This window comes from Heloderma suspectum, chromosome 15, assembly GCF_057233095.1.
Source record: "Heloderma suspectum isolate Gila_16-S chromosome 15, 16-S_ref, whole genome shotgun sequence".
Lineage (NCBI taxonomy): Eukaryota > Metazoa > Chordata > Lepidosauria > Squamata > Helodermatidae > Heloderma > Heloderma suspectum.
The window spans coordinates 3,850,914-3,875,502 of NC_139472.1; the positions used below are offsets into that span (position 1 = coordinate 3,850,914).

Consider the following 24,589-nt stretch of genomic DNA (forward strand, 5'->3'; position numbering starts at 1 on the left):
TCAGTCTCTGTCCTTCCAATGAGCACTCAGGGTTGATTTCCTTTAGGATGGACCGATTTGACCTCCTTGCAGTCCAGGGGACTCGTAAGAGTCTTCTCCAGCACCACAGTTCGAAAGCATCGATTCTTCGGCGCTCAGCCTTCCTTATAGTCCAGCTCTCACAGCCATACGTTGCTACTGGGAAAACCATAGCTTTGATTATGCGGACCTTTGTCGGCAAGGTGATGTCTCTGCTTCTGACTATGCTGTCAAGTTACAATTACCTTCTCATGCTCACACACACACTCAGTCCCATGAGGCACAGCCGGGAGGGGTGTTATTCCCCTGGATGTAACTTTTGCAGAATGAAGTTCTAGAAGGAGCTAATGCCACGAGCTGTCTAATCATCCATAGGATTGCTCTGAAACATTTATCTGAATGCGATGTTCAGTAACTTTCCATTTCTTTCTATGGACAGCAAACGGGGTGGGGGGTGTGCGCGCTAAAAAAAAGTCTATAGGGAGCCCACATTCAAGGCAAATGTGTCTCTCTTCCTGTGTTAGATCTATGGGGCGGCCATGTTGTGCAGCGCATGCTGGGAGTTGGGGTTCTTTGTTCCGCTGAAAAGGAAGGAGACGCGTAAAGGGCACAGCAGAGGGAAGAGGCTGTGGCGAGGAGCAGACGTGTCGGAGACTTTGTATCGTAAGGAAGAAAAGTTTCGCTTTAACTTTGGCGGAAAAAAGGGGGAGCGTAGTCATTATTGTTACTAATATTATCTTTATTTAGAATGTTTTAAAAGTTATCTTTATTTAGAATGTTTGCAGTGGCAAGCCCGTGCATGTCTACTCGGAAGTAGACCCGAGAAAAGAGAACCGGAAAAGAGAATACACTTTAAAAATGGGATTTTTATACGAATACAGATCACTTTTCATTTGCAAATACAACAGTAGCAATTCCCCAAGAAAAAAGGGGGTGTTTATTTTTTCTCTCTTTTTAGAACTAAATTTATATATGCTGGCTTTTTAAAAACATATAAATATATTATTACTATTATTTATATTACTATACCACCTTATAGCTGAAGCACTCTGGGTAGTTTACAGAGATTAAAAGCATTTTTAAAAAATATGCAAAGTTTAAAAACACAGAAAACACACAAACAGACAGTATACACAAAGACAACATGTATTTAAAAACAACTTTGGGCAATGTGCCGAATCATAAAACAAATCCAGGATCTGGTATGTGTAGCTGTAAGTGCTGCTATTAACTTGTGTGATGCTACCAACCCTGCAATCCTATGCATGTCTGCTCAGATGCAAGTGCCATTGAGTTCAATGGGACTTGCTCTCCTAGATTAGACTGTACAGCAGGGGTGGATGGGAATCTACTCTGATGTCTGTGGGTGATTTACAGGAGATCATCAAGGATTTCTGGCTGTGTGTGTTCATCAACAATAGCAACAGCTTCTACCCACCCCCAAAGATAGGCAGCTCAAATGGGAAAAGAAAAGAGGGTGTCAGGAATGGATATTTTTCCCCTGATACTAGGCTGAGATACCCTCTGAGGTGCCCTATTTGTTAATTCTGTGCCTGTCCCCTCTTTCTGAGCTACTGTTCTGTATGAGGAAAAAGTGAGGTAGATCATATTCATTTGATGTCTGCCCACCGCTGATGGATTGTATAGGACTGCAGCTTTATAGACAGGTTTCTAGCAAAAAAAACACTTGCTATCATAGGTGCAATCCTATGCATATTTAGACAGAAAAAAACCCTAGAACTTGCAGCGACATTCTCCCAGCATAGCTGGCTGGGGCATGCTTGGAGTTTTATTTATTTATTTTATTTTTTACATTTCTATACCGCCCAATAGCCGAAGCTCTCTGGGTGGTTCACAAAAATTAAAACCAAACAACACACAATAAAACAATTTAAAATATACAGAACATTAAAACCACAATATAACAATACAACCACAATAAAACCTAGCAGCAGTGCAGGAGTTTAAAATACAGATTTAAAACAGCAAAGATAAAAATTTAGAAAGCTAAAATGCCTGGGAAAATAAAAAGGTCTTCACCTGGCGCCGAAAGGAGTACAATGTAGGCGCCAGGCGAACCTCACTAGGGAGCTCATTCCAGAGCTGGGGTGCCACAACAGAAAAAGCCCTCCTCCTAGTAGCCACCCGCCTCACTTCCTTTGGCAGGGGCTCATGGAGAAGGGCCGCTGATGATGATCTTAAGGTCCAGGCAGGCACATATGGGAGGAGGCGATCCTTCAGGTAACCTGGCCCCAAGCCGTTAAGGGCTTTGAATGTTAACACCAGCACTTTGAATCGGGCCCGGAAATGGACTGGCAGCCAGTGCAGCTGGAAAAGTACTGGCGTAATATGAGCTCGCAGGCCAGTCCCTGTTAACAATCTTGCTGCCCTATTTTGGACCAGCTGAAGTTTCCGGACCGTTTTCAAAGGCAGCCCCATGTATAACGTATTGCAGTAATCCAGACGAGAAGTTATCAGAGCATGGATAACTGTAGCTAGGCTATCTCTGTCCGGATAAGGGCGTAGTTGGTATACCAGCCTAAGCTGATAAAAAGTGCTCCGTGCCACTGAGTTCACCTGTGCCTCAAGTGACAGTTCTGGATCCAAGAGCACCCCCAAACTACGAACCTGATCCTTTAGGGGGAATGCAACCCCCTCCAGAACAGGTTGAATATCACCTAGCTGGGCAGACGAACCACCCACTAACAGTACCTCCGTCTTGTCTGGATTGAGTTTCATTTTATTAGCCCTCATCCAGTCTATTACCGTGCCCAGGCACTGATTCAGAACAGTCACTGCCTCACCTGGTTTTGATGTAAAAGAGAGGTAGAGCTGGGTGTCATCTGCATATTGATGGCACCTCAGCCCACACCTCCGGATAACCTCCCCCAGCGTTTTCATGTAGATGTTAAACAGCATGGGGGATAAAATAGAGCCCTGTGGAACCCCATGGCACAATTGCCATGGCACAGAGCAGTAATCCCCCAGCACCACCTTCTGGAATCGGCCATCCAAGTAGGAGCGGAACCACTGTAGTGCAGTGCCTCCAACTCCCAACCCAGACAACCTATCCAGAAGGATACCATGGTCGATGGTATCGAAAGCCGCTGAGAGGTCCAGGAGAATCAACAGGGTCGCACTCCCCCTGTCCCTCTCCCGGCAGAGGTCATCTCACAGGGCGACCAAGGCAGTTTCCGTTCCAAAACCAGGCCTGAAGCCCAATTGAAATGGATCTAGATAATCCGTTTCATTCAAGAGTGCCTGGAGCTATCCTACAACCACCCGCTCAAGCACCTTGCCCAGGAAGGGGATGTTGGCCACTGGCCTATAATTGTTAACATCCTCTGGGTCCAGGTTAGGCTTTTTCAGGAGTGGTCTAATTACTGCCTCTTTTAAAGCGGCAGGCACCACTCCCTCTCTCAAGGAGGAATTTACAACCTCCTGGACCCAGCTGGACAACCCCTCCTTGTTTGATTTAATAAGCCATGAAGGGCAAGGGTCAAGCACACAGGTGGTCGATCGGACTTGGCCAAGCACCTTGTCCGCATCCTCAGGCCTCAGTAACTGAAACTCATCCAATAAAACTGGACCAGACGGTGCTCTGAACGCCTCTACCAATGGAACTGCATTAATGGTGGTGTCCAATTCATGACGAATCTGAGCGACTTTATCCTCAAAGTGCCGTGCAAACTTGTCACAGTGTTGTAGGACTTTTTTCTGTCTAAACTTGCATAGGATTGGGCCTTAAATTGGTAATTGCATTCTGTTACCACCTGGAGGCAAGCTGATGGGCTGTAGATACCCTAATACATTAAACCTCAGCTACTCCTATTTCAAACCAGTATCAGCCATGCCGGATATCCTTGTGGTATGCTGTATAATTAAAATTATCATTGAAAATACACACAGTTGTTTCAGATTATAGATTGCTGTATATCCATCAGTCCTGAAAAGAAAGTATAATCAATGCTAAATATAATCTATTGACCATGCTAGAAGGAAGGGAAATTTTGGTAGGAATCATTTTGGGGGAGCAAACCTAATTTTTCTTTTCGTTTACACACCAGTGTAAATACATACCCAGGGAGTCCACAAAGTATGTATAAGCCACTCTTATTTTTGGGTGCCGCTGTTTCACTTCCAGTCTTATAAGCATACAACCACCTAAGTTCGATATTGGAGTGTATAACTTGAAACATGCACACACACAAACCCTGTATTAGATTGTTGATTTCAATAATTGAATACATCATGCTTTAACCAGCTTTCACCCCCCCCGCAGAATCAACATGAATGCAAAAAAGAAAAACTCGCACAAAACTAAGGCATGTCGCCCCCCTGACGAGGATTTGCGTAGCAGTAAGATGTTTTCCTTGCAAAAATTATTTGTGGTTGGGGTTAGGGCAAAGATTTTGAACCCTATATAACTATGGAGCTAGGTTTGGAGGTTGGGAAATGTGAGCATTGCTGAAATCTTGGCCTCCATGCGATGTGATGCTGGCACAGAATTACTGGGGGCAAGCAACAAGGATTATTTTACGAATTTCGGGCTTGTATCTTGTTACCCTTTAGGGCACAGTTTTACTGGATTGCCCTTCTGCTCCGATCTCGGAGGCTTACAAAAATCCTATGCCCAGGACAAGAGGAGTAATGAAGGTGATTTTCTACTCCTCCTTTACGTTCTGAGACAGAACTTGAGAGGCCTTTGGATCCAGCTTTTCCTCTGCCTCTCCTCTCCCCACCCCACCTACTGGCATGACCTTTTCCTACCCTCCTCAACCCTCTCTTACAATTAGTTCTTACATTAAATTTGGGTTGTTTAACCCACGAACAATCCAAAGAGTCCAGATTTGCATGTCATGGAGCAAACTATGATCAGGCGGATCACAGGTTGCATATTGAAGTCAGAAGTGGCTTGTGCCTGGCACGTGCTGCAGGAAATCATCGAGTCATAGAATAGTAGGGTTGGAAAGGGCCTATAAGATCCTTGAGTCCAACCCCATGCTCAATGCAGGAATCCAGGTCGGGGCATCCCTGGCAGATGGCTGCCCAGCCTCATCTTGAATGCCTCGAGTGTGGGAGAGCCCACCGCCTCCCTAGGTCATTGGTTCCATTGTTGTAAGGCTAATTGACCCATGATTTGTAGCCGTTATGGGCAAACTGTCCCATTCTGTATTTTGGCTCAGAGGATGTCCTATCTACTTCCCAGGTACACCATCCAAGCACCTGAAAAAAGAAAACACAGAGAGGTCCCCGTTCCGGCATGGGGACAAGGTGGCTTGTCTCCTGGGATCCGACCGCTTGCGAGAGATGCAAGAAGAGTGCAGGTGCTGGGACCCTAAAATGGCAGAGGTAGGCGCCAAATCCGTTGCCATGCTTTGAGAAGAGCGGCCCACTCTTCCGCTTCCTAGAACAGCCCGCCCCCTCCTTCCGCCCTCCAGGGGTGTTGGACTACAACTTCCATCACCCGTGGCATGGCTGGGAGTTATAGTCCAACACCTCTAGGAAGGCTGTCCAAGAATGCCCCGTGATGGATCTGGGACATCGCCAAAGAGCTGGAACAGTTGTGCAATGTGCCAGCCGCATTTCCTTTCCTTTATTACATTTCTGTACCGCCCAATAGCCAAAGCTCTCTGGGCAGCTTACAAAGATTAAAAACCTTAAGGATGTAGTATCATGTAAATACTGGGAGTTGTAGGACTTTTTTTTCTGTCTAAACATGCATAGGATTGTACCTTTAGTGGTCTTAATGGTACTACTTCACTCACTTTGAACTGTGGCAAGCCTACTCTGATGCATTTAGGGGCCCTCCTATTCTTTCTGCTGCGTGGGGCCCTGGGCATCTGGCCCAAAGTCTGGCCCTGACAGCACCACAGCCTGCGTGGAAGTGTGCAGTTGCCTCCAGTTGTAAATAAAGCGAGAACCTTGACAGAACCTTTCTTGCTGGTGTGGATGGGTGGCTAAGAAGGGAGTTAGAGCTCTTCACTTGCGTGTCATCTTGACAGACAGCAACTGTGAGTAATTGCGGGGCGTGGCAGTGGTTCCGGAACGAGCTGAAAGGAGCACTGGACTCATGCCTCCCTCTCTTTCACGGCGGCCACAAGAGCATTAACTGCAGTTTAACATTGCGTTCAACCCCTAAACTATGGTTAGTCTTACTTATGGTTTATTGAAACAAGCCAACTTCCTAAACTATACTTTCAATGTTCTCTGCTTCCCTTCCCTACACACCTCCAAAGTGCATTGGCAAAACAGGAACTGTGCGTGGAATATCAGATGGACAGGGTGTAAGAGTCCAGTTCAGTGGTGATACCCAGTGGACGTTCCATCCAGGAGCTCTGACCAAGGTAGGTGCTTTTGAGAAGTCTTGACTGTGGGTCTGTACACTTAACCAGCAGTAAATTCCATCAAATTCAGTGGGACGTGTTTCTCAGTCGACATCCATAGGCTTGCACAATAAAGTTTTGCCGCAGCTTCCGGGAGTCTGGGGGAGAAAGAGAGGAAAGTGGTATCTTTTCTGTAGGATAACATTCAGTTCAGGCTTGGCTTGTATGTTACGGGATTAACCTCGCTGGGTGAAGGTGACTCTTTTGCAAAGTCAGAAATGGTGTGAGTGGCTTCTTTTTATTTCACGGGGGTTTATGTTAGAGCGCATGTCCAAAACTTGGTGGCTGTCTACAATTACATGACAGTTTTGGCAAATCCCAGATAAGGTGGGTAAAGGTATGAATGCCTGGAGATGTATTCCTTTCCATTTTTTGATTAACCATAGTTTGTTTTCCCAACCCAACAAACTGTGGTAAATCTTAACTATGGTTTGTTTGAAACAAGCTAGCTTCAAAATCTGGTTTACGAAACTGGCTTGTTTCAACAAGCCATGGTTTGGATTACCCACAATTTAGGGATCAGACAGAATGGTAAAATGAGATGAATTGAAATTGGGAGTGAAACCTTTCAGTCTTCTCCTGTTGGCTGCATCAGAAGTAGAAGTTGAGACAGCATGAACCTGGGGGGAGGCTAGGCTAGTTCCCATTTGTTGTAGGGTTAACCCCTAAACAACCGAGCATTCCAGGGTCGCACATCACCCTCACAACCTGCAGCCTGACCAATCATGGGTTGTTGAGTAAAAGCAGAAGTGAGGAGTAGGTGGGAGGCAGTGTGTTTGCTTACTCCTGCTCATGCATGGCAAATTGTCGGCTGATTAACCTACAGTTTGCTCTTATGTGCGAACCAGCCCAGTGAGTTCCAATAGAACAGGACGCTGCTTCTCCCTTCACCCCCGCTCCCAACTTAATGGATTATCAATTTTGTTTCCTTACCTTTTTAATTGCATTTTATCTGTTCTTTTCTTCACACATGAAGACCCCGCCCCCCATTAAATCCTTCTGGTTTTCTTTTTCTTGGAGCTCAACACCTTTGAAGTTGATGATGCTGTCCGAGTGATGGATGATATGGAAACAGTCAGGAGGTTGCAAACTGATCATAACAACTGGAAAAAAGAGATGGCAGCTGTGAGTATACTTCTATTCCAAGGTGGCACAGTCATTTAAAACATTGAATCCTCCCCTTTTCTTTGTGTGGTGTTTTTAAAATGTGCCCTGGTCAGCAATTTTAAATGGGGGCCATAATTTGAACTGAGTGAGGGGTGATGACCAAGTAACATTGGCTCAACTTACTTATTCACATCAACACAAGCTGAGAGATGGGCAGAGGGCTCTTGAACCACCTGTTGGCTGGTGTGAACATCAAGGGATGGTTTGGCAGAGCCCTTTGCCATGTTATGTACCTTGGCCATTTTCTTCCAAGCGTACACCTGGCCAAAGGGCTCTTTAACCTCTCCTCTTGCCCAGTGTGGACATCAAGGGATGGTTTGGCAGAGCCCTTTGCCATGTTATGTACCTTGGCCATTTTCTTCCAAGTGTACACCTGGCCAAAGGGCTCTTTAACCTCTCCTCTTGCCCAGTGTGGACATCAAGGGATGGTTTGGCAGAGCCCTTTGCCATGTTATGTTCCTTGCCTGCTTCCTTTCATTGAAGGTGCCGTGCGCATGGGCCCTGGAGCCGGCACTGAGAATGGCCCACTCTCAAATGTGATAGTTTATTATATGCAGAGAGCATCCAAGAAGTATGACACCACCTGTGGATGGATGGCCGCCTTCTCTAAGCAATCTTTTCTTGGACACACTGACGCACAGCCCTTCATCCCCTTGAGGGTGCAAATTCCAGCATTTCATGTGCCCAGTGTCCAGCAAGAGGCTTTTCTTGCACTTCCTGTGCTTTCTGAGAAGGACCTCAGCATCCGGCTTCTCTTTGCTCTTTGGCTGGGCATCTGCCCTGAGATGAAATGGAATAACAGTGCAATATTGCGCAGAAGGTGGAATGGGCGAGAAGTTGGTTCTGTGGCGTGTGTTTATGTGGATTTAGCAAATGCTAAAGCCAGTACACAAGCTGAGACAGAAGTGCATGCTGAAGTCTGCTCTGAGCTTGCGAATGCAGCTCATTGGGAGAAAAAATGTGCATAATAGTGAAAAGTGTGCAGGAAACGGCAGTACATCAGTGACAAGTACTTGGAAAAAATGCATACATTAGAAAAACGCGCAGAGAAAAAGTACAGATTTCTGTCTGGACTTTTTTTTTAAAGCCAAACTTATGTGGAAGCAGGATGGAACAGGCTGAATCCTGAAAATCGGAAAATCTCTGTGAGAACAAAATTGTCAGATCCATCCATCCCTACCAGGAAGCAAATCCCACTGAGTTCAAGGGGATTTGTTCCCAGGTAAGTGTCCCTAGGATCCCAGCGTCAATAATCTGGAGCCGTTCTTCTCTTTCTGTTGCAGACCGTGGGGGAGATTGGCAAGGTGATGAAAGTGTGTGAGGACGGAGATCTACGGGTGCAATTCCAGGACAGGTCTTGGATCTTCAACCCTGCCTGCCTGACATCCTACCAAAGGGAACAGGATGCTGGCTTTATGACTGCCAAGGACATCAAGGCACCTAAACGTGAGAATATGAAATGGAAGCTGGATCCCCATATCTCTCTAAGCCGGGCTGGGGGAGGCGGGGACGCCTACCAGCCTTCTGGATGCTGTTGGACTTCAACTCCCATCAGCCTCAGCGAGCATGGCCAGTGATCGGGGATCATGGGAGTCAGAGGACAACAGGTTCTAAGCCTTCTGAAATCCAGCAGTTTGGTTCGTTGGTTATTATAAATGTTTATATAGTGCTTTGAGTAAGAAAACTATTTCCTTGGCCTGTAGTTTTATCTGGTCTAAACATCTGGGCACTTGCTTCTGCTGCGGCTTCCCCTCTCTCCTTTGCATGTCTGTGTTGTAAAGCAGAGGACATTATCTCTCTCTTTTGTGCCCAGGTAAGCCAGCTCAGCTGCAGAAGAAGGGAGGCATCAAGAGGTCCCCACTGCAGCCTTGGGATGAGGTTATAGACTATGTGGATATCAACATTGTGAACAACATCTCAGAAATCAACATCGTGAAAAAAAGGCGAGACTCCCCGATTGACAGCGCAGCTAAGGTATGAGTGAAATCCATTGCCGCAACTTTGGACACAGGCCTCAGCTGTTCCTTTTTCTTAAATGTTTGGTGGCAGGCTTCAGTCGTTGCCAAATAGTTAAAGGAGCTGCTGACAGCATATGATGACGGACTTTTCTTGTTGAATGACTGTTGTAACCGTGTGTTTAGCTTTGTTGTAAAGCTACCCTGTGCATCTGGTTAAAAGGAGGGTGGCCCTTAAATCCTGGAAATAAATAAATACATAAAGAAAGGCAGGATTTCATCTGAAATGTAAAGCGGGGCTTTCTCTCCCCCTCGGCTTAATGATTTAGGGAATTTGTTGCCTTATGTTTTTACTTTTTCATCTTACTGCAAGCACAGAAAATTGTAACAATAATTCCTGATTCTTATTTTTCTTGCAGTACAACGCCTTACTGCTTCATGGATTGACCTGCTTGATCAATGGTATCGGAAAAGCTGAGCAAGTGGAAGGTGGTCGTGGTGAACAGACCGCTGAGATGGCATCTGTGAGCATTTTTGTATTCCAAGATAGCAGAGTAACTTAGGGCATAAGCGTATGTGTATTTAGATAGAAAAATTTCCTACAACTCCCAGCATTCCCCAGCCAGCACGGGTGGTTGGGGGATGCTGGAAGTTTCAAGACTTTTTCTGTCCAAACGTGCGTAGGATTGTGCCCTTAATATGTCCAATTCATCTGTTTATTTTCTAGCGGTCTGTTTAAGATGATGATAATGACTGAAATCAGTTTACGGACCACTTACTGTATCCAAAAATCTCTCAAAGCGGTTTGCAATACAAAATCAGAAACCTAAAACATACAATACAAAATCCGAAGTCCAAAACATACATTAACATACAAGGTTATCACAATAGTATGTACAGATCCTTCAATCCAAACATGTAAAATTTTTAAAATCCTGATTCAAAGGACCGGGCAGCACAATCCATCACTAACAGTCAGGAAAAGCCTGAGTAAAAAGATGCATTTTTAACAGGCGCCTAAAGCACACCACAGTTGGCATTTCCCAGATACTGGTATTCTGGAAGGTGGGTGCCCCCACTGAGAAGGCTCTTTTCTGGCTGCTGCCAGATGACAATGTGCAGGCTGTGGTACAGTTGGCAAGGCCTCCTTCAATGACATTGGCGATCGGACGGGTCTGTGTCGGGGAGGGTGACCCTCCAGGCAGCCTGGTCCCAAGTTGTTCTAGGCTTTATATGTCAACAAGAAGACCTTGAACTGGGCCAGGTAGCTAAGAGGCAGCCAGAGCAGTTGCTTGCAGTGCAGCAACAACAAACGCAGCGTACGACTGCATGGTCCCTCAGAGATGTTGCAGGAGGGAGGCATGTGGCTCTTCTCTTGCTTCCTTTGTAACACTGTCCTAGGACATGATGTCGCTTTCATCGGTTATCGTCCCATCTGTTAGCACAGCTTCCCCAACCTGGCACCTGCTAGATGTCTTGGATTTCAGTGCCCTTCATCCCCAGGCAGCATGGCCAACAGTTGCCCAAGAAGCTTGGGGGAGGTGAGGTCTGAGCTCCAAAGGGCAAAAAACAGCCATTTCAGCACCGGGTTTTCTGCTCCAGAGCCCATTTCACAGAAAGTAAACTGAGGAGGCTTGGAGAAGTAACTCAGCGTCTGATCCCCAAATGCCAGATCAGCTATGTGCCCCCACAGAGCAACAATAAAGTGCCCATTTCACAGATGGCAATATGGTAATGCTCGGGGAGTCATGTGCACACAACCCAGGCAAAACGTACGCTACACCAAGGCAAAGAAACCCGTTCCTCACAGATGCACACGCACAGGCAAAACACTCTGAATGCTCCCCATCCCCTCCTCTATCACAGCGAGATGTTCCCTGCCACCATTTCTAATCTGTCCCCCCACACACTCCTTACAACCCTCAGGGTGCCTTTTCCTTTTTTATTGAATGGCACACTTCAAAATGAACCCACCATTTTTATTTTCTGAGAATGTCTCTGGGACCCAGAAGCATTCATGGAAATAAAGGTGGCGCTGCAGGCTTCACCGTGCACCAGTTAATTTTTTAAAAATCTTACAATAAAAGTCAGGACAAGCAGGGAGATTGGTGGGTGCTGGGGACGTTTCCATGGGCGCTTTGTTCCAGCGGGCACAACGTCGGAGACCCCAGTGTTAGAGCTGTGATGTGCAGTTCGTGGATCCATCTGTTTTCTTTTCCAGGTAGAAGACCGAAGTACTGTCTCTCCTGAAGTGTTGCTTTCTGATTCTCCAAAAACATCGATGGAGACATCAATGGAGTGAGTCTCCCTCATTTTACAGGCCTACTGTGCAGTCTTTTTCTTGACCTCCATTAAATAGTGGATGACAAATCCTGGTCTCCTTACTAGGAAGGGCAAAAATTGAGTTAATGTAATGATAGAGTTGGGATGTGCCCTAAAGGTCATCTAGTCCAACCCCCTGCCATGATAGGAAATCCATTACAACAACTCCTTAAATTTTCTTCATAGGCTCTGTGTGTAATGGAGTTTAAATTTAATCCTTTTAAGTAACTTTTAAAATATTTTTTTCTTTCTTTGCTTTCTTCTTCCTTTTCTCTTTTCTGCTCTTCCTTTTTTTTGTTATTGCTGTGTCCTCTTAAGAATATTATATTGTTGGAAAGTGTAGATACTGATTAGATTGTTGGTATTGTTTATTTCATTTATAAAGATAAAAAATAGAATAATTTTTTTTTCAAAAACATTTTTTTTTGTCCTCATAGGCCTTGGCCACCAAGCCCCTTTTTCAAGAGTTGGTACGTTAGGTTCTACTCACCTCAACCATCTGAAAATCTTTTTCCGATCCTGCAGGCAAACCGCCCTTCCTTGCATGCATCCCCTTGCATTTGTGTAAACGACATCAGTGTTACAAAGTTGCCTTTAACTGTTTTGTTTAGGAAAGAAAAACCTGCAGTTCCAGAGCCTAAGCAAGAGGAAAGCAGTTCCACTGTCTGCAAGAGGTAAAAGAAAAAAGAAAAAAAGATTTTGAATTCAACACTGCTCCGTACCAAATGAGATTTACCTTTCTTAATGTTTGATGTCTAACTTTACATGGATTTGGATAAATTAGGATGGGCTGAGGATTATTGCACAGAACTACTACTATATTTAACATGACTTTTTTTTTTTTTACATGAGGGCACAATCCTGTGCATGTTTAGCCAGAAAACGGTCCTGCAACTCCCAGTCTATGCTGGCTGGGGCATGCTGGGAGTTGTAGGCCTTTTTTCTGTCTAAACATGCACAGGATTGTGCCTTAAATTGCTCCTCACTTTGCTGTGTTGCCACCTTAAAGGCTTGTTTGCCCATTTATAATGCCAAGATTTGCTTTTGTTTCTTAAAACAAGGTTTCTTAAAGATTTTAAGGATATAAAGGAAATCGGTAGTGGTGGATATGGAACTGTGTTCAAGGGTCAACACTGCATTGACAAGATGGACTACGCCATCAAAAGAGTGACCCTTACTGCGTAAGTATCCTATACTTGCTTTTATTGGGATTCATAAGCCCTTAAAAGCAGCCCACCTGGGACCCTCTGGATATTTTGGACTGCAGCTCCCAGCATTCCTGGCCATGACGGCTGTGGCTGATGGGAGTTCAGGTCCAAAACATCTGGAGGGACCCAGGTTGGGAAAGGCTGACTTCAAAGTATGTGGCTTTCTTTCTCCATTAATATTGCCTGTTTTATTTTTTTAATAACATTTTTTATTTTTTAAAAACAAAACAACAACACAAACACACAATAGGCATACAGTAAAATATCTCTTATGATTCTAAGGTATCTACCTTTGGCTCCATCTGCACAACAAATGCTCATTATTATTCTCTAATTCTTATCTTGGTTGTATATCATACATTGAGTTCACAGACATTATCTTATTTCTCTCCTAATTTTAGCAACAACAACAACAGAGAGTTAACCATCTCAAAGTTCAAAATCCAGATACATAGATATCATTTTTCTCTATTTCTTGTACAAATTCTATAAAAGGTTTCCAGTCTAACATAAATTTAGTAGTTGATCCTTCTTTAATTATAGTAGTCAGTTTTGCCATCTCTGCCAGCTCCATCATTTTCATGATCTACTCGCTCGCAGTTGGTATTGTTTCATTCTCCCACTTTTGTGCATACAATAACCTTGCAGCCATTGTCATGTAGAGAAAGAGGGTTCCCCCCTTCTCTTTTACGTGTTTATCTATTAGTCCCAATAAATATTGCCTGTTTTAAAGGTCTACTTTCAGGGGAAGACACTCCTGGGACGGACGAGGAGTCCAGCAGTTCCCCATCCGTGCTGTAAACAAATGACCATGAAAGCGTCATTTCCGCACAGTACCCTTTCTGAATGTTTGTAACAATGTTTTGGCTTTTATCCCGACCAGCGATGGAGAGAAAGTCGAGCGTGAAGTACAGGCTCTGGCCAAACTTGACCATGAAAACATCGTTCGGTATAATACTTGCTGGCGTGGGGAAGACATTTCTGAATTGGAGGACGGCTTCAGGGATACCAGGTACGACCGGCGGGTCTCTGAGATGCCAAATCTTGCTCTTCCGTGTCCAGGCATCCCATGCCAGTATTGCCAAATGCACTGTTGCAGCAATGCTCCCCTGCTGTATCAGTGATGGTACAACACCAGCCTAGATGTGTTAATCCCCTTTTAAAGAAATAAACTGGTTTTGGTTAGTCATGGCAGAATTGGGCCACGGTTATTTATCAGCACATTGGAAGAGGATTTGGGGCATTTAAGCCAGGGCTGGGCAGAAGGTAGATCAGGGTTTACCAGTACATCTCTGCATGATTTGCAGTAGATCAGCAAAGGTTTCTGACTCCGGGTTTTAAAGAATCACAGCGACAACAGGAGCAAAAGTATGGTTCCTGTCGGAGAGCTCCGATATCGGAGCCTCCTATCTATCCAAAACCCTGGTGGGCTCTTGCTGGCAGGGCAGGAAAAAGCAGGGAGCCGGTATCTCCCTTTTTCCCTCATCCACATTTTATTTTTTTGCATGGAGCAAAAAATGTCCTCCCATTGCAAGCAGCGGGGGGAATCTGTTTAGACCACCGCTTTGCCAATTGTTTAATTGTTTTGTCAGTTGGCAACTGTCCTTTTTGGATATTCAGAGGCAATGGTAGGAAGGAAGTTTATTTAGTTAAAATAAGCTAATAAAGCTGGAAAAAGCGAGACAAGACATTCAAAGCAAAAGGCATATGTTCCTTTGGTCAGTGGGAACCCCGTACCCTTATCAGATAAGAGCCGTGATGAACGGCTCCAATGGCCTGGCCCGTAACTCCCTCAGAGAGCTATATACACGTATAAAGAGTGGGAGAAATGTGTAGTAGTGGGGAGGCATTACACAGAAGGCCCACGAGCCCTGGGAGGGAAATCCAAGCACAGGCAACTGAGTTTGATTCTCTAGGCATGCCATGCTTGGTCCCAACAGTTATTTCCAAGTTTTAATATTCATTTAATTATTTTTTTCCCTCTCCTCAGCCCAAAAAAGTTTTGGTGATGCTTACAATCAATCATCATTATTGATTGTAATCATTATTATTTATGCCCTGCCTTTTTCCCAATACTGGGACACAAGGTGGTTTACAAAGATTAAAACATGTACAATTAAAGCATATGAAAATATACAAAGGTTAAAATATAATTAAACAGTACCATTAAAATTATATTAAAAACCTTAAAACAACATTTTAAAACAGCATTTTTGCAGCTTGCACCCAGGTTCCAACTATGTCCCAAAGGCCTGCTGGAACAAGAATGTTTTAGTCTGCCTCTGGAAACACTTCAAGGAGGGAGCCATCCTAGCCTCTCTGGGAAGAGTGTTCCACAGCCATGGGGCAGCCACTGAGAAGGCCCTCTCCTGGGTTGCCACCAAACGTGCCTGTGACAGTGGTGGGACTGAGAGAAGTGCCTCCCCAGATGATCTCAGGACAAGGGCAGATTCATAAGGGAGGATACAGTCTGACCTGGACCGGAGCCATATAGGGCTTTATAGGTCATAGCCAGCACTTTGAATTGTGCCCGGAAACAGATTGGAAGCCAGTGAAGCTGTTTTAACAAGGGAGTTGTATGCGCCCTGTAGCCAGCCCCAGGCAACAGTCCGGCAGCAGCTCTTTGAACCAACTGCAGTTTCCAAACACTCTTCATAGGCAGCCCCACGTAGAGCGCGGTGCAGTAATCCAAACGGGGTGTAACTAAGCCATGTGTCCCCGTGGCCGGGTCAGACATCTCCAGGAACGGGCGTGGCTGGCGCACTAGTTTTAACTGGTCAAAAGCACTCATGGCCACCACTGAAACCTGAGCATCCAGGCTTAGGGCTGAATGCAGGAGCACCCCCAAACTGCGAACCTGAGTCTTCAGGGGGAGTGCAACCCCATCCAATACAGGCCGAATCCCTATTCCCTGGTCTGCCTTTCGACTGACCAGGAGCACCTCTGTCTTGTCAGTAAACAGGCTTACGTTCTTAAATACATAACATACAAGGAAATGGGAATGGGGAGGGAAGAGGAAAATAGGTAGGGTTTCAGCGGGGCTGGTGGCATGGCCCTGCTTGAACGCCCGTCTCACATGCCCAACTGGAGCAGCTGCGGTTTCCCCCTTTCCCCGCTCCTGTCGCCCTTGCTCCTTCTTCCTCCCACAGGGCTGTTAAAGTTACAATTGGAAGGAACACCCTCCCTGTCCCGATCCACCAGGTCCCCGCTTTGTGCGTCTTCTCCTAGAAACTGGAGACGCTTCTGTTTGTGGTGGGCTTTTAATGTGTAGTTTTCTCACTGCTGCTCTTTAACCCTGTTTGACGTTTTCTATCACCGCTCTGGGCTTTTCTAATTTTCTTGTATTGTATTTCGTGCTGGTTGCGCTGGTTTTTGTTTCTTATCCCAGGGGTGGGGAACCTGTGGTCCCCTAGATGTTGCTGGACTACATCCCCTATCAGTTCCGAGCAGCATGGCCAATGGTCAGCGATGATGGGAGTTGTAGTCTAACTACGTCTGGAAGGCCGCCGGTGTCAAGTGTTTATTCTGTGCTGCTCTGGCTATGAAAGTAGATGAGCAGGGTAGGAAACAATAAATGTTCTTCTTGTTCACAGCTCGGGGGAAGCCTATCTGTACAAGTGCATCTTCATACAAATGGAGTATTGTGGGAACGGAACGCTAGAAGGCTGGATAGATAAAAAAAATGAAATGCCAAGTTCTGGGGTCGACGGTTCAGTGAAATTCCAGCAAATAGTAAAAGGAGTGGCCTATATCCATTCTCAGAACTTAATTCACCGGGATCTCAAAGTAAGTAGGCTGGAAAGTAAGTCTGAGTGATTAAAAAAACATTGGACAGAAATGTCCAGCTGGCTGCAGCCTCCATTGAAACGCCCGGCAAGCCCCACCGCAGAGGTCTGGAGGGAGTGATGCTGTCGTACAGGGCAGTGCTGCACATGGGCAGGATGCAGTGGGGCCCTCACTGCCCTGCTGCTTTTCTTACGCCCCGCCAGTTCCTTTGCCAAGCGGCCCCCATGCTTGTGCTACGGTGATTTGGCGCTTCCGGGGCGACCCGAAACGAGCATAAACGCTCTTCTCTGGAAGGAGGCAGGTCGGCAGAGCTCGCGTAAGGGAGCTCCACCGACCTGCCTCCTTCCAGAACTGAGCATTTCCGTGTGTTTCAGGGCTCCCCCTAGGAAGTGCTACATCTTCCTTGCGTAAGCAGTGGGTTCCACTTGCACAATGCGATTGGCGGTCCCACTGTTCACGGAAGGGAATCGGTGGGGCATAAGCACCCTGTTGGATTCTGCCCAGTGTCTACTCAGAAGTAAGTCCCTCTGCATTCAGTGGAGCCTACTCCTAGGTAAGTGGGTATAGGATTGCAGCCTTAAACACATAGGGTTCGATCCAGAATGTGGCTGTGCTTTCATAAAACACTAAGCCAGAATTCTTCAGAGTCCTGGCTTACCGTCCCCAAGTAAGTCGCGTAAGCGTGCTGACGTGTATTGCCTGGTTGCTCCCGCTTGGCCCCTCCTGCAAGCAAGGAGTGGGAACCCCCCCACACTTTTTTTCTCCCTTGGGCCTTCACGTCTTTAAAAGCAGCCAAACTAATCAGGATCTTAGCAGGTTGGATAAGCATACCGCTACAGCTGAATGCGGACTCCTGGGTTGTCACCCTATAACAGAGAGCTGCATTGGTTGTTGGGCGGTATAGAAATGTAATAAATGTATATATTTAACATGCCAGAGCAAACAATGTGATGTGGCTGCAAAAAAGGCAAATGCTATTTTGGGCTGCATTAATAGACGCATCGCTTCCAAATCCTGGGAAGTACTAGTCCCCCTCTACTCAGCACTGGTCAGGCCTCATCTGGAGTACTGTGTCCAGTTCTGGGCACCACACTTTAAGAAGGATGCAGACAAGCTGGAGAGGGCTCAGAGGAGAGCAACGAAGATGATAAGGGGACTGGAAACAAAGCCCTGTGAGGAGAGACTGAAAGAATTGGGCCTGTTTAGCCTTGAGAAGAGAAGACTGAGGGGAGATAGGATAGCGCTCTTCACGTACTTGAAAGGTTGTCCCAGTGAGGAAGGCCAGAATCTCTTCTCGATCATCCCAGAGTGCAGGACACGGAATAATGGGCTCAAGTTGCAGGAAGCCAGATTCCGGCTGAACACCAGGAAAAACTTCCTGACTATTAGAGCAATACGACAATGGAACCAATTACCTAGGGAGGCGGTGGGCTCTCCCACGCTGGAGGCATTCAAGATGAGGCTGGACAGCCACCTGTCAGGGATGCTCTAACCTGGATTCCTGCATTGAGCAGGGGGTTGGACTCGATGGTCTTATAGGCCCCTTGCAACCCTACTATTCTATGATTCTTTGAAGCCAAGATTGTATCTCTGCTTATTAAACTGAGAGACGATTGCCTGAATACAGCCTCTGAGAGAGGATTCGAAGTCCTTTTTGTTCAGGGGCCCACCCAGTACACTGGTTTGGGGTGCATAACGGGTAGGTTTCACACCCCTGGTCAATGGGTTTTACCATCGGCATCGGAAACCTCCCCACCTTCCAAGCCTCCTGAAGTCTCCAAATAGCTGTTTACTGTGGCAGTTTGCATTCTCGTTAGCTTTCTCTGACTTGGCGTTGCATGATTTTCACGTGGAGGAATCGTCAGATGAGTTCTTTCCAGCATCAAGCTGAGATACAGTCACCTATGAGCGGACTGTGCCATCCCAAAAATCTGTGTGTGAACCTACCCAGGCTAATTCACATAGGCAGGGCAGGTGTATAGAAAAATCCTAATTGATATGACTCTGAATTTCTTTTTCTTTTATGCAGCCAGCAAATATATTCATATCTTCTCAAGATAAAATAAAGATAGGTGATTTTGGGCTAGTGACTTCAGATGCAGATGCCCTTTTGGAGAAGAGAACAATAAGAAAGGGAACAAAATCATATATGGCCCCTGAACAGGTAATCCGTAACATCCACAGTAACTCGTGCTCTGGTCATCTTTGGGTTGGATTACTGTAATGCCTTATATGTGGGGCTGCCCTTGAAGATGGTTTGGAACCTTCAACTGGTCCAGAATGTGGCTGCTAAGATTCTTACAAGATGACCTAGATCAGCGGTCCCTAACCCTTTTTTGGTGGGTGGGCGCATGAGGAATTTTGAGGGAATGTCATGGGCACTCTCACAAAATGACTGCCATGAGAAGGCATGCCCATTCACAAAATGGCTGCCAAGGCGGGCATGGCCGGTCACAAATATAATAATTTCTCAGAAGGTAAGCTGGTGAGACGGAAATGAAAATAACTTGCCCCAGTACCTTAAGAACAAGACGGAGCTCCAGAACACGAAACCACTCTGCTGATCCCAAATAAAGGTGATGCTGGGGGACAGCACTTTGCTTTGCAGCAGGCCAGGCTCCCAGTTTAAAAAAACCCAAACTTCTGAGAATCTTAAACAAAATCAGATGTTTTGATGCCTGTTGGGTGCCAAGAAAGGGGTCCATAGGCACATTGATGGGCATGGGCGCCATATTGCACATCCCAGACTTGGATGGAGTCATGTTACCCCAATCCTGAAAGACACACATGGGCTCCCTCTTTACTTCCCTGCCCAACTGAACTTGTTGGCAATCACCTTCAGAGCCTTCAGTGGCTCGGGGCCCAAATATCTTAAGGAACGGCTCTTCCTATATCCTCCGTCCCGTGCATTGAGAACTTCAGAGCAGCCGTTCTCCATGTACTGTTGGGTGGGGATGTCAAAGAAATCCGTTTGGGGAGTGGAGTTTGATGAGTCTTCCTTGGCTTGGCCCCCCGGATTTGGGTTCAGTTCCCACTCCTGTGCCGGACTCGATTTGCAGCAAGTTGGGCCAATTTGTGGCTCTTCTGTGAATTCTGAGCATTTGGGGCAGAGCCGGGGGTGGGGGGAGTTCTGAAATTTGCGCAAATTATGGCCGAATTTGCCCAAATATGGCCGATCTCAGGGCGGTGTTCGTGACATTCGCAAAAGACAAATACGTTGTAACAGAAATAACATTCCAAAATAGGAGCCATAAAATCTATTCAACCAGCAAACCAATCAGGTTTTTTTAAAAAAAGATGCATTGAAATGCCTGGGAAAGAAGGAATTTTTTGGGTTGTCACCACAAAGGAAGCAAAATCAGAGCCTCTACCTCAGGAAGGCATTCCAAATTTGGGGTGCCAACACAAGCAGGCCCTTTTGTAGATATGTAGTGTGCCTCTCCCAACATTTGGGATGTCCTTTCCATTTTTGGCTCGACAGAGTTCCTCAGTGTGTACAACTCACTGTGTGCCTGTGGACTGAGCTGCAGGCTGTTCCCTGAACTCCAAGAACGTTTTTTGCACATTGGGGTGGGGTTCCAAATTATGGCTGAATTTGCGCTAATTGCACAACCTTAAAAAAAAAAAAATGCCATGGCTCTTATTTTGGAATATTATTTCTGTGACAGTGTATTTCTCTTTTGCTCATGTCCTGAACACCTGGGATTCCTTGTGGATGAAGGGTAGTTTATACATTTTGAAAATAAATAAATAATAAATAAAAGGGGTTCCTGGCTCGAAGCTGGGGATTGGGTTCGACACTTCTGTGACTTGCCCCGTTGGTTTTTCCGATCCAGCTGGTTCCTCCCTTGTGTCGGAATCTCAGCTGCGGCTCCGGGCTGGGGTCACGAAAAGAGCCAATTCCTACAGCTCGTCTTGAGACACGATCTTTGCTAAAGACCAACGCCTTCCCACTTCTCTCAAAAGCCGGTAGGGTTCGCCCTTCTCTCGCAATGTGTTCTTCATTGCACACCTAATCTACTTCTATTCTGCTCTCCGCAGGTGGGGAACAACTACGGAAAGGAAGTGGATATCTTTCCGTTAGGATTAATATGGTTTGAAATGCTGTACAGATTTGCAACTTCATCGGAGAAAATCAAGGTAAATAGCCTGAAAATTTCCTTACTATTTGCCAGCCCATTATTTCTTAAGAATTACATATCCTATTGAGATCTGGCTGCCGCTTTGCAGTAATCCCCTGCTTTGGGATTAGGCTGACTGGGGAATTCTGGGAGCTGTAGTCCAACCCATCTGGAGGGCACCAGGTTGGAGAAAGGGGCTCTCCTTTGGCTTCAGCCTCCTTCCAGCCAAGAAACAAAGCACATTCTCTGGCCACATTGGTCTGTTTTAGGTGTTAGGTTTTTCTTTTCTGCAAACCTTGGGTTTCCCTTACTCCTGCTGTGGCTTCCCTCTTGTGCGTGAGCCGTGCAGTTCAGCTGCGCAAGGCCCGGCACTCTGAGAATGGCTCTGTGATTGGCGTATACGATGATCAGTGCAGAACTGGGCTGCTGGTGGTGACACAAACACCTGCAGTTGATGACGGGGAAGGGAGGAAGGGGATGCGTATGTGTGCGGGGAGAGTGGGTGCCTTGTGCACATGCGTGCATGCTGGGGATGTATGAAGAAATGGCTTCGGTTCATTTCTGGTCAGGATTTACCCAGTTGTAGGCCAACAACATCTGCAGTGCAACAGGTCCTTCACCCCTGCCTTAGACCCAGGCTAGGAGATGTACACGATGTTTGCGCCCTTACCCCTAATTCTGTGCCTTACTCAAGAACAAGAGGGCCATTCAGTCAGCCAAGTTTGGGGCGGGTACACAGATGTGGTCTGTCTTGAAGATCACAGTTTTAAGAACATAAGAACTCAAGAAGAGCCCTGCTGGATCAGACCAAGGGTCCATCTAGTCCAGCATTCTGTTCACACAGTGGCCGACCAGCTGTCGACCGGGAACCCACAAGCAGGACATGAGTGCAACAGCACCCTCCAGCCCATGTTCCCCAGCAACTGGTGTACATAAGCTCACTGCCTCTGATCCTGGAGCTGGCACAGAGCCATCAGGACTAGTAGCCATTGTTCTCCTCCTCCTCCAGGAATTGGTTTAACCCCTTTTTAAAGCTGTCCAAATCGGTGGCCATCACTACATCCCCGGTAGCGAATTCCATAGTTTAACTGCGCCATGTCAAGAAGTACTGCCTTTTATCATTTCAATTTAGCCAGTGACTGCTGCGTCATCAAAAATTGTGTTTACTCTCTATTTCCTCAGAAATGGAACGACATCAAAGAATGCAAATTTCCACCAGAATTTACCAAGACATTTCTAACTGAGGTATACCCCAAGAAAAGCTTTTCCATTTTTATTTATTTATTTATTTATTTCATTTCTATACCGCCCAATAGCCAAAGCTTTCTGATCCTGATCATTGGCTTTCTCTGATCCATACCCACTGCTGTATCTTCTCCTCCTCCTCTTCATTATTATTCATAGTATCTCTTATCTCATTATCTCTTATTTTTAATTATTTGCAGGCACCGATCGTTGAGGAAATGCTTTCAGAAGAACCATCTAAAAGACCATCAGCAGTTGACCTTCTGGAACATCTGAATAACAACTTCTGCAGACGCTCACAATTATTTGCCAAATCTATCGAAAGACAATCAGAGGCCTCGATCGATTGATGATGGTTGTGCAGTTTGTTTATGCTTCAACTTTTTATATATTTTATTTTTTAAAAAATCAAAATGTGTACATGTATTTTTAGGTCATTTGTATATTCCTGGGTGTGGCGGCACTGCCAACCAGTCCAGAGCATGGGTTTCCTGGAGGCCGTCCCAGTTGCTCCTGTGCTGAGCTGAAATGTACTGAGTGTTAAAGTGGGACTATTTTCTGGGTTCTGGTCTGTTGGGGAGGTAATGATCCAGCGATGGCTGGTTTTTTCATTGAACCAGAATTGCTTAGTTCAGAATGCCGTGATGGATCTGTCTCTGCCGTCGCTCAGAAGAGGAAGAGCGGACAGTGGGTGCGGTGAGATGGAGGGCTCTTAGCACTCCTAATCAAAAAGCAGTTGTGCACCTATTCCATCTGTCCCTCCTCAGTGGTTATTTTGCGGCAAGAAAAAAGACAGAAGCAGCAGTGGTGGGGTTATGAGTAGGAGACAACGTTACCTTGACCCCCGTGACAGTCTGTGCATGAGGCAGGGTGATTGCACAATCAAAGTCCCATCTGGAAGCATCCAGGGTCTGTTGCTGGAGGCTGGAATGCGGGAGCCGACGTGAAGGGTCTCTCTTGCTCGTGCTGACATAATGAGCGTGAAGACAAGCAGCGAGGCTGTATCTGCCCGACAGCTCAACGGTTAGGCAAGGGGGGTGGAACCCGGGGTCTCATTCTGACCCTTCTCCAATTGTTTGGTGGTCTCTCAGCTTTTGTGCAGTTTCCCCCAGTTCAAAAGGTTGAAACGCTTCTCCTAAGGTTTAGGTACTGGCAGCTTTAAGCTAAAATAGGCTGATATATTTCACCCCGCCCCTTTGCCTTCGGCCCCGCCCACCCCTGGAGCGCGGCCCCTGGGAGCTTCTCTTGAAAGTGATTTCGGCCTCCGGCTGAAAGAGGTTCAACACCCCTGACCTCGAGGCTTCGGCTGGCAGATATCCCGCAGCAATCTTTGAGCTCTCTTTGGTCACTGAACAATACAGAATTCATTTTTCTTTGGGAAGGTTTTGTTCTTTTCACCTTTCTTACGGCTTCTTTCACACTTCCGAATTTTATTGCTGCGGTTCTTCACCAGACCTCGGCTCCTCTTTTACGCGCCTTTTGCCCAGTTTGAGGCTTTGCCTCAGACTTGTTCTCTTTTGAAAGGTGGGGCTGTTTGTTTTTGTTTCCAAGTCTTTTTTCTTCCTCTCTTAGTTTTTCTACATTTATATTCTCTTTCTAGCACTTCTATCAATAACCTTTCTATCTTCCTCTTGATATTTGTCTCTTTTTAAAATACTCTGTCTTGCTGTTTCCTTCTAAGATTTTTTTAGTATTTTTACTGTTTTTAGGTTTTTGTGGATTACATCAGAATATTATTATTTCTCTAAAAGTCACCTCCCCCCCCCCCCCGTTCACTAGTTGGATCCCTCTGCTGTATCGAAAGACTGCCGTGGAGGGAAGGAATCCTCCTGTTTCGAGAGGGTGAAGCCTAGATCCAACCCACTAAAATTTTTTTTTATTTCTTTAGATGTTTACAATACCAATATGAACTGCAGCATATCTACAATATAAACCTTTGTCAGTAAGTTAATGAAAAACAGTTAGACATTTATCTTTCTGCTATATTTTGTTTCTAAAAAATAAATTTGTAGTACATTGTTTACCATTTTTTCATGTCACCATTTCATTTAATTCAGGTAGTTTTGCTACCCTGCCATGCTTGACATATCCCTTCTTTTTCATGTAAGCATTTTCACGCTACACTGATCCTTTGCAGTAGCGTTGCATCTTTTGATAAATCAAATATCAAGAAATAAAATGGATTTGATACGTGGTAGGATCTCTCCCAACTGGAACACTGGGCAATTCAAAGGCAAGTGAGGTTCAATGTAAGTATAAAGGGATGCATATTGGGACAAAAAATATCCACACTTCACAAATATGCAGATAGGAGCCCAATCGACATAGAGGCATTTTTCCACGCTAATGCAGTTTAAAAACGCATTTTCTTGAATTTGCAT

At 45.7% G+C, this 24,589-nt stretch overlaps 1 protein-coding gene across 1 annotated transcript; it reads left to right on the forward strand.

Moving 5' to 3' along the window:
* Positions 1 to 632: 632 nt before the first annotated feature.
* Positions 633 to 24,236, forward strand: LOC146335210 (uncharacterized). The gene is made up of 18 exons (XM_084822245.1): positions 633 to 681; positions 4,301 to 4,377; positions 4,591 to 4,674; positions 5,228 to 5,370; positions 6,258 to 6,365; positions 7,425 to 7,529; positions 8,855 to 9,017; positions 9,385 to 9,545; positions 9,946 to 10,050; positions 11,748 to 11,824; positions 12,460 to 12,522; positions 12,910 to 13,029; positions 13,940 to 14,068; positions 16,650 to 16,842; positions 18,872 to 19,006; positions 20,884 to 20,982; positions 22,146 to 22,208; positions 22,409 to 24,236. Exons 2-18 carry the CDS (start codon positions 4,308 to 4,310, stop codon positions 22,556 to 22,558), a joined length of 1,968 nt encoding a protein of 655 aa, XP_084678371.1. The 5' UTR covers positions 633 to 681; positions 4,301 to 4,307; the 3' UTR covers positions 22,559 to 24,236.
* The last annotated feature ends 353 nt before the right edge of the window (positions 24,237 to 24,589 follow it).